General features: G+C 47.5%; 1 protein-coding gene across 1 annotated transcript; it reads left to right on the top strand.

The window, feature by feature from the left end:
• Positions 1-2,914: 2,914 nt before the first annotated feature.
• Positions 2,915-5,725, top strand: Ran (RAN, member RAS oncogene family). The gene is made up of 7 exons (XM_008853766.2): positions 2,915-3,056; positions 3,303-3,348; positions 3,428-3,512; positions 3,586-3,711; positions 4,749-4,936; positions 5,079-5,249; positions 5,325-5,725. Exons 2-7 carry the CDS (start codon positions 3,313-3,315, stop codon positions 5,367-5,369), a joined length of 651 nt encoding a protein of 216 aa, XP_008851988.1. The 5' UTR covers positions 2,915-3,056; positions 3,303-3,312; the 3' UTR covers positions 5,370-5,725.
• Positions 5,726-9,533: the final 3,808 nt, after the last annotated feature.

Raw genomic sequence — 9,533 nt, 5'->3', positions numbered from 1 at the left:
TTAAAGGCACTCACCAGCAAGAAAAGGCAGGCAAGTAGCCGATTTTCCCTCAGACCTCTTCATATCTGGGCCATCACGGGAAGATGATGTCCACCCTGTGGGAGGGTCTTCCCTTCTCAGTTAATCCTTCCTAGAAACACCCTGACGGACCCACACAAAAGTTGGTCTCTTAACTTCAGATCCAATCAAGTTGACAACCAATATGTGTACCTTGGGAGCATATTATTTTCTTTTCTCATCACTGTGAACAAATGCTCAAATACTGTGGTGGCATGGCACAGCACTGGGGCTCAGTCCATGGTGGTGGGAGCTTGCAGTGACTTCACACTGTAGCTGACCAGGCACCAGAAAATATGATCTGCAAGGCTGACCCCCAGTCACCTACTTCTGCTAGGTTCCAAGCCCCAAGGGGTTCCACAGCCTTCCAAAACAGCACCATTGTTTGGGGGTGGGGTGTTCCAACACATGAGCCTACAGGGGATACCTCAGCCAGAACAGAAGTAACATTAGCATTTGGAGAATCAGAAGTGCACTACTTTTCTCATTGCTGTGACAAAACATCTGACAAAAGCAACTTAAGGAAGGAGGGGTTTGTTCTGGCTCACAGTCTGATGTTACAGTCCACCATGGTGGGGAAGTCCTGGAAACAGGAGCAGGCAGCTGGTCACATTGCATCCACTCAGGAAGCAGAGATGAATGCTGGTGCTCAGTTCACTTTCTCTCTTTTATTCAGTCCAGGTTCCCCGCAACTCATGGGATGAATGGAACTACCCATTAAACCTTTAATTAAGAATTAACTCTTGGGGCTGGAGAGATGGCTCAGCGGTTAAGAACACTGACTGCTCTTGCAGAGGACCCGGGTTCAATTCCCAGCACCCACATGGTGGCTACAAACCATCCTTAACTCCAGTTCCAGGGGAAATTAAAGCCCTCTTCTGACCTCTGCTGTATTGCACAACATGGGTGCACTCATACACGCAGGCAATACACTCATACACATAAAATAAAAATAATAAAATATTTTTTTAAAAATTAAACCTTTCTGGAAGTGCCACAATAGATATGCCCAGAGGTTTGTTTCCTAAGTGACCCTAAATCCTATCAAGTCAACAAGCCTAGCCATCACAGAAGGGTATGCTCCAATCCCTTGTACAATTTCTGCAACATGTTCTAAGGCTGTATAAATTACTACAGCTTCAATTTTCCCAGTGCTGAGGAGTGACCCAGAGCCTCACACAAGCTAAGCAGCTGCAAAATTTTACATGGTAGGTTAAGCCTAGGTTCGAAATTCATGTTATGTGGCAGAGATAGGTATCTCTGTAGATTGCAAAGCCATGGTCAGTCAGGAGCCAGGATAGAGCTGACAAGGCCCCCTTTAGTGTGTTTCCCTGTGTTCCTCTGTGCTTCCTATGGCAACCATCTTTGGAAATTCTAAGTAATGGAAACTAGCCACCTGGAGTGCCATTTAGCAGGCTGGGTGCTAGAGCAGGTAGCACTGAGGTTACTTCCGGGTCACTTCATGGTGGAGGGTCACTGGTGTTCTCACCACCCAGCACATATGGCTGTTTTTGCTTCATCTACCTTCCTAAAACAATAACTGGAACTTAGCTAGTAGTTTTCTCCTAACCCCTCCCTGTTTGATCACATTCCTTCCTACCCTATATTGAAACTACACTGTAGATCCTCGTAGCCAATTTTAAAAGATTACATACACATTCAAAAATTAATATAATTTCATGTTTATAAACAAAACTGACACTACACACAGACTCTATGTAATACTGTTGGGCAGGTGCAATCATTATCACGTGTTTAACTCATTGCTTTCCCCAACATTATCTTTGGGGCTCTAACCATATTGAAATGAGTGACATCTATTTATTAGCTTATTGGCACTTGGAATTCAAACGAGGCCTTGCACATTGCTAAACAAGCAGTCTACGATTAAGTTGGCCAGGCAGGCCTTGACACCTGCACTCCTCTTCCCCAGCAGCTGGGATGACAGGCCTGCGGAGGCTCCTTCACGTTTATTAAACTGCATAGCACCAAATGCTGCAGACAGCAGGTCCACACGCTAGGGTCATCAAGAGATACATTTTCCCCTCTCCCAGGGCCGTATCTGACTGCTGGGCGTTTCCCAGCGGGTCCTGGGGGAGTGGGACTAGCAACCCAAAGTGCGTCACTTGCATTCCCAGTAGACGGCCGGTAGTGTTCCTAAGTCTGGGCGCCTCCCTCCCTGGTCACTTAGTGGGGAGCCCCAATGGAGTATCTTCTGAGAAGCTGGTGATCTACACCGGCTGGGCAGAACTCGCAGTCCATCGCATCCCGCCCCATCCGCGGAGCCGGGACTGCATCTAGGGCCCGCTTAGTCACCGGTCCGTCCCACGAGACCCCACCCGGGTTAGCACCCACCCGTGACGGGTCAGGCGGCGTCCATCCCCGCGCGCATGGCCGCTTGGCAAGCTAACGCAGGCCGGACCGCGGGCACGAGCGCCCTCATGCATTCACTCCATTCATTCTGCAGGCGCGGGCCACGTGACCGCCGCGCCCACCAGGGATATCGTGCCTGTCTGTGGACTGCACGCGGAATCCGCAGCCAGGCAGCAACTGGAGAGGAGCGGCAAGAGACTGGGAACCAAACCCGCCTTTCCCGCCCACTAGGCCCCAGCAAGGCCGCCGCCCGCGTGACACGCGAAAGCAGGGCGCGCCGCCCGCAGTAGGCGCATGCGCGCGGGAGCCCGCGCTCGGAGCCGGCAACCAAGGCCGCGCTGCTCAGCGTGCGTGCGTGCGCGTTCCCGCTCCCCCCCCCAACTTGACCGGCCCAACGATCCTCCGCCTTGTGCACGCAGACTGGCGGAGACGGCCTTCACGAGTCTGGCCGGCCATGCGTACGTGCGTGCGCGCGCGCGGGCCGCGAGGTTGGGCGCGTCGCCGTTGCTCCGCCCCCCGAGACCCCGCCCCCCGCGCGCCGGCGTCGGCTGCGTCTCCGGCATTTGAATCGCGCTTCCGCCATCTTTCCAGCCTCAGTCGGACCGGCGCAGAGACGCTTCTGGAAGGTAGCGGCGGGGCTGGGCGGGTCGGGCCGGGTGCGAGCGGTACTCGGGGGGTCCCCGGGCGGGCGCAGGCTTGCGGCCATGAGGAGGGAGCGGGCCGGGGCAGCCGCCTTCCGACGCCCTCCCTTCCCCCACGTCCTCATCACGCTCTGGCCGCCGCGCCCGGCCGCCGCGTCCCCGCCTTCCCGCGCGCGCTTCCCGGCCACGGCCTTTGTGGGGCGCACGTGCCGCAGCCGCTCTCTCCCGCAGGATCGCCGCGATGGCCGCGCAGGGAGAGCCGCAGGTCCAGTTCAAGGTGCGCAGGGCGGGCGGGCGGAGGGAGGCCGGCGGGGCGGGCGGAGGCGGGAGCGGCCCTCACACGCGTGTCCCCGCAGCTCGTCCTGGTGGGCGACGGCGGCACCGGGAAGACGACGTTCGTGAAGCGCCACTTAACGGGGGAGTTCGAGAAGAAGTATGTAGGTAGGTGCGGCGGCCGCGCGTCGGGGGTAGGGCGCCAACTCCGGTCGCTAACGCGCCCGCCCTGTCCCCGCAGCCACCCTGGGCGTTGAGGTGCACCCACTCGTGTTCCACACCAACCGGGGGCCCATCAAGTTCAACGTGTGGGACACCGCCGGCCAGGAGAAGTTCGGGGGCCTGCGCGATGGCTACTACATCCAAGGTAGGCGCTGCGGAAGTCGGCCTGGCCCCGAGACACGTGCCCTGGGATGCGGACATAGCCAGGTTATTTTTTTTTTTTAAAAAAAAAAAGGACACAAACGAGAGGTTGGACTCCTCCAGGGAGGTGATCTCGGTTGTTCAGAGAAGACATGATTATGTTCAAGTTCGCGTCATTGGATCACATGCTGTGTCATGCTAGGCATGGTTTTGGGCAAACTGGCTTTTTACAACTTAGTACGCAGCAGAGGAGCTGTTGGAGCCCTTCTCCTATTTAAAGACTTGTGTTCACATATATGTTCCCGTGTTTATCCATGAATATTCCCATGACTTAAAAAGATGCTGAGCGCTTGACCAGACCTTAATACCCAGGAGTTATGTTCTCTTAGCTCACCGGTGTGTAAAACCAGCTCAGTAGTAATTGAACTTTATTAAAAGTGATTCAGAAATTGTGAGGGAAAGTAATGCCAATTGTTACTATCAGGCAAAAAGATGAATAAAGAAAGTATTATTGGAGCCATAACTGCCCTGGTGGAAAAAGTTACTAGAAATTCTTAGATGGTGTTTGTTGGCTTTCAGCGTGTACATAAAGACATAAGACAGTCTACTCCCTAAAGCTTCTTAACCAAAAAACTGGATTGTGTTGTACATGTTGCAGCCTTATTAACTATATCTTGACCATCTCTTGGGCACAATATTCCCTGGTCTTTGCAGCCAATTAAGAATATATTCCCAGGGGGCAGAATGTGTTTCTGGATTCTAACTGTAAAAGATTTGGGTCCTCCACAATGCTGACCTACTTTTGACATATGTGAAGGATGGGGGCAGTAGTAATGGAAGCTATCTTGAAAAGAAGATAATTTGATATAAGTTGGTCTGAACTCATCTTTGAAACTTTACTAAGAAGAATTAAGAATCAATGCCATGTATTTCAATTTAACATTTTTAGTGTTGGGAAAGATCTTTAGTTTGGGTTGATAACAGATGACCCAGAATAAGGACTAAGATAATAATTAAATCCTCATTTGTCCTTTTTTTTAGCCCAGTGTGCCATTATAATGTTTGACGTAACATCAAGAGTTACTTATAAGAATGTGCCTAACTGGCATAGAGATCTGGTACGTGTCTGTGAAAACATCCCCATTGTGTTGTGTGGCAACAAAGTGGATATTAAGGACAGGAAAGTGAAGGCAAAATCTATTGTCTTCCACCGAAAGAAGAATCTTCAGGTATGTTGATTTAATTGTGGTTCTCAGAGATTTGAAGTAAGATACAATGTGTTTTATATGTGGATTTAAAGCCTTCAAACTTGGGGTGTGTTCAGAATGGTAATTACACTAACAGAATTTTAAAAATATATTTTCCTTACAGTACTATGACATTTCTGCCAAAAGTAACTACAACTTTGAAAAGCCTTTCCTCTGGCTTGCCAGAAAGCTCATTGGAGACCCTAACTTGGAGTTTGTTGCCATGCCTGCTCTTGCCCCACCAGAGGTGGTCATGGACCCAGCTTTGGCAGCACAGTATGAGCATGATTTAGAGGTACTTGTCCTTCTTAGAGTTGGCCTGGTCATGGTGGTTTTGATCTGGAGTGCTGATTTCCATTTCTTGCCTCAGGTTGCTCAGACGACTGCCCTCCCGGATGAGGATGACGACCTGTGAGAAAGTGAAGCTGGAGCCCTGCGTCAGAAGTCTAGTTTTATAGGCAACTGTCCTGTGATGTCAGCGGTGCAGCGTGTGTGCCACCTTATCTAGCTAAGCAGAACGTGTGCTTCATCTTTGGGATGCTGAAGGAGATGAATGGGCTTTGGAGTGAATGTGGCAGTTAAAAAAACATACCTTCATTTTTTTGGACTTGCATACTTAGCTGTTTGGAACACAGTTGTTTCCTTCCTGAATTTCAAAGATAAGACTGCTACAGTCACATCACAATACTCAGTGGTGAAATCTTGTTTGTTACTGTCATTCCCATTCCTTTCGTTTAGAATCAGAATAAAGTTGTATTTCAAATATCTAAACAAGTGAATCATCCCTTGTTTATAAGCATTTTAAGAGCACTAAAATAAGGAAAGTCTGTGCCATAGTAGTTGAAATGCCTTGTCTCGCCGGGCGTGGTGGCGCATGCCTGTCATCCCAGCACTTGGGAGGCAGAGGCAGGTGGATCTCTGAGTTCAAGGCCAGCCTGGTCTACATAGTTCCAGGACAGCTGGGGCTACAGGGAGACCTTGCTTATTTTTTAAAAAAAAAAAAAAAAAAAAAAAAAAAAAAAAAAAAACCTTGTCTTAACCCGAGGTCTGTTAGGTAATGTTCTCCTTCTGCCTACCTCCACTACATGATCAAATGTCCTATTTGGTTGAGAGGTGTAAATATTCAGCTAAGCTAGCAACAGCCCTACTCCCATCTATTTTGCTAGATAATTTGATTTGGAGAAGAGCTTATTTAAGACTTAAAGATCATGCACACATCAGGCATTGAAGGTTTGTGGGTTTTTATTTTTAGCATAGATCTTTAAGTTGGGTGAAACTTAAGAGCTGATTACTGCTTGAGGGAATTTTCTGAAATGTGAATACTACATTTTTTCAATGTTCGGTGTGTGATGTTGGTTCTCTAGGAAGACGGTCCCTGCTTATAGGCACTTTGTAGTGCTCCCATTCTTTAGGGGTGTTTTGATGGTCAGTGCTATAGCATCTGATGATTCTTTTCCAGAGAATATTTGTAGGCAGTCCAAAAAAGGAAATGGACAGGGTAGAAATACTGCTACAGAGAATAGGGTGGGCTTCACTGATGTGGAACTATCAGATGGGGCCTTTACTTTATTAGGGGTCTCATGTATTAAAATGTGTGTCTTGTTCAAAGAGTATGATCCTGACAGAACTCTTTAGGAGTTGTAACCGTAAGCCATTCTGTGAGTACCAGGCTAGTCTGTCTTACCAAAGTTTTTAGAGGATGGATACATACCTTCAAATGGTTTTCTCCAAAGGCCTAGAAAGGATCACTTCACAACAAAATGGAATGGGTAAAAGTAAGATGTGCTGTGTGCATGGGCATCAGTAGATAGACATCATTCAATTTGCTGTATATGCTATGCTGCATTCAAATGAAGTTTTTCCCACTGGGATGAATGGAAACCCTTAGATCTCTTGAATTAATACGAGGTATGTCTTTGTAACCTGGTGTAGAATGCAAGTACCTTACGTTCTAATTCCTTGTAACAGTTAAACATGGAAGCTACTTAACATGTTTAACATGGAGTGACAGTAATTTATTGGAAGAACTCATTGTTGAAAATATATTGCTTCTACTTTGCCTGAATTTTCTGAGTCATCTCTAGTATTTGCTATAGGAGTAGTGAATAAATCCTAGTTTGGAGAACTTGGTCAGCTGAATAGCGGAAATCATCTTGTGTTTGTGGAGGTACAGGTGGGAAAAAGTTCTCCCATTTGAAAAAAAAATCTGGTATGGGGAGTCTTGAATTGATGGCTTCATATTGCATACCTAGTAATAGCTTATCAAAAGCAAGTCACTGAGGAAAAGCGTATTTCTACAGATAAGTTGATAAGACTGGGAAGGGTATTTAAGAAGCAATTTCATTTTGTACCAGGGCCAATTTTAAAGTATTGTAGACTTTGTGGGTGGTTTTCATTTTGTTTCTGTTTTTTTTTGGTCTTTTTAATACAGGGTCTCCCCTTAGCCCCAGCTGGCCTGGAACTAGCTGTGTAGACCAGGCTGGTCTGGAACTCACAGAGATGGCCTGGCCTGCCTTTGCTTTGCAAAGAGTGCTGGGAGGTTTTCTTTAACCATGTATAAAGAGGGACTGAGATTCCAAACACATTAAACTTGGATAGAAGAGCAGTGCCTTGGCTGATGGTGCACCTGAAGTTACTGAGCTGCTGCTTGCATCCGTAGATACAGGCCAGGGACACCAATGGTAGGAGCTGAGGGTGGAAGCTGGGTTTGAGTTGGGGTGTGGATGTATAGCAGAATGGCCTGTTGCCTGGATGATAACCATCAGCCACATAGAATGCAGTTCATTCTGCTCAAGTTGAAATTGTGTTGTGTCAAACAGTCACTGCTAGGAGAAATGCTATTATTCTGGAATTTTCCTAGCACAAGCTTTTATTCTAAAAGCTTGAGGTGGAGCTGGGTAATAAAATGCTGTACCTATGTAGATTTTTCCTTTAACATGAAGCCAAGTAGTAGATAGGAAATAGGGTTGCATCTGTTCCCAGCTCAGCATCAGTGAGCTTGAGCTTTTGAGGTGGCTGCAGCTGCTGTTCATACTCCCCTCTTGACCCTACCAGCTCATCACACTGGCCTGTTAATGTGATGTTTGTGCTAATGGGTCAGATGTCACTGGAGTGTCCCTTTAGTTCTAATCTACATAGTAAATTTGCAGTTGTGGTTTTAGCTCTTTGCCCAAGTTCCAGTGTTTATTAATGCTCTGTAGGAACCTGGGAGAAGAGAGGACTTTGGGGTTAGAGGAGCAGCAAATTTCATTACACCATTGGTAGCATTTGCCCAAGGTTTGTAGTTCAGTCCTGTCCATTTGTCCCAGCTTTAGGCAGCAGGGAGACAAGTGTAGTCCATATGCTGGCCAGGTGGGATCTTTAGGACTTCAGCCATAGGAACTGGACCAGGAACTTGGGTTTGATCAGATTGACTCTGCCCTTAAGAAGCCTGGCAGTTGTCCTGTAGTGTGGAAGATTTGTTCTTTCAGTACCAAGCAGTGTTCAGTATCTTGAGGAGTGGTAGCCTTGCTCAGGAAGCCTATGAGGCAACCTGGGGCATGTTTGGCTGGGATGGTAGAGTGCTTTGGAGACATCCTGGAAATGAATCCCCTGGAGAGAGGGTCAGTGGTCTGGGAACAGAAATGCATGGAAAACCCTTAGGGGGAGATAGAAGCTCACACTGCTGACATTGGAAGCAGTTTAAAAGGTTTGGTATCTAGAATTCTGGACAGCCACCGAAGACTCTAGCCTTGGACAGCCCCATCTATAAGAGTCCATTTGTGGGAATATGGGGACACTGCAAAAGGAGGGTTGAACCATGGGTATAGAAAGCTTGTCCAGTAGACATCTTTGGGAGATTCAGAACACAAAGAACCCCAAGCATACCAGCTACATGTCAACCCAGGAGTTTGTTTCTGTCCTTACATGGGTCAATAAGGGGCAGGGCTTCCCTAGGAGCAGCAGCAGGATCCCTGGTGCATTTGGCTCATGGCACAGTGACAGCCTGTTCCATGCAAGAGGTCATGACCTGGTCCTACTGGTGATCCTCCAGCCACAGAAAAATAGGCCTCTAGACTACTAGAAGGGTGCTTGTAGCAGAGACTTTTTAACAGTTGGAACCATCCCAAATGGATAAGCTGGTGGCCAGTTTGTGTGTAATATTTACTTTGTTCCATCCCTGACATGTCTGAACCATTTCCCCTCCATGCTTTCCTACCAATTAGGAATAACTTGCTGATGCTTTGTTATATGACCTTGCAGATTGTTTTCTTAAAGCACTGGCCGACAAGACAGCTCAACAGGTAAAGGTACTTGCCACCAACCCTGATGACCTGAGCTTGATACCCCAGTACCCATATGGTATGGTAGAGAGAGAAAACAATTCCTGAAAGTTGTCCTCTGACTTTTACAACCACGCTGTGGCACATGTACCCAAACATGCACAAAATAGATTAATAAATTTTTTTTAAAACCTGCTTTGAAAAGAGATGAAATTGTACTACAATTCTGCTTTATAACGATTTTTCACTTTTACATAGCTTCTAATAGTATTCCACAGTATGAATGGACCATGCGTTTCACCAGTTCTGTAGATATG

The sequence above is a fragment of the Nannospalax galili genome, unplaced genomic scaffold (assembly GCF_000622305.1).
Source record: "Nannospalax galili isolate Female #2095 unplaced genomic scaffold, S.galili_v1.0 scaffold566, whole genome shotgun sequence".
In the NCBI taxonomy this organism is placed as follows: Eukaryota; Metazoa; Chordata; class Mammalia; order Rodentia; family Spalacidae; genus Nannospalax; species Nannospalax galili.
Note: the sequence above shows the minus strand (reverse complement) of the source record. Positions and strands in the feature narration are given on the sequence as shown.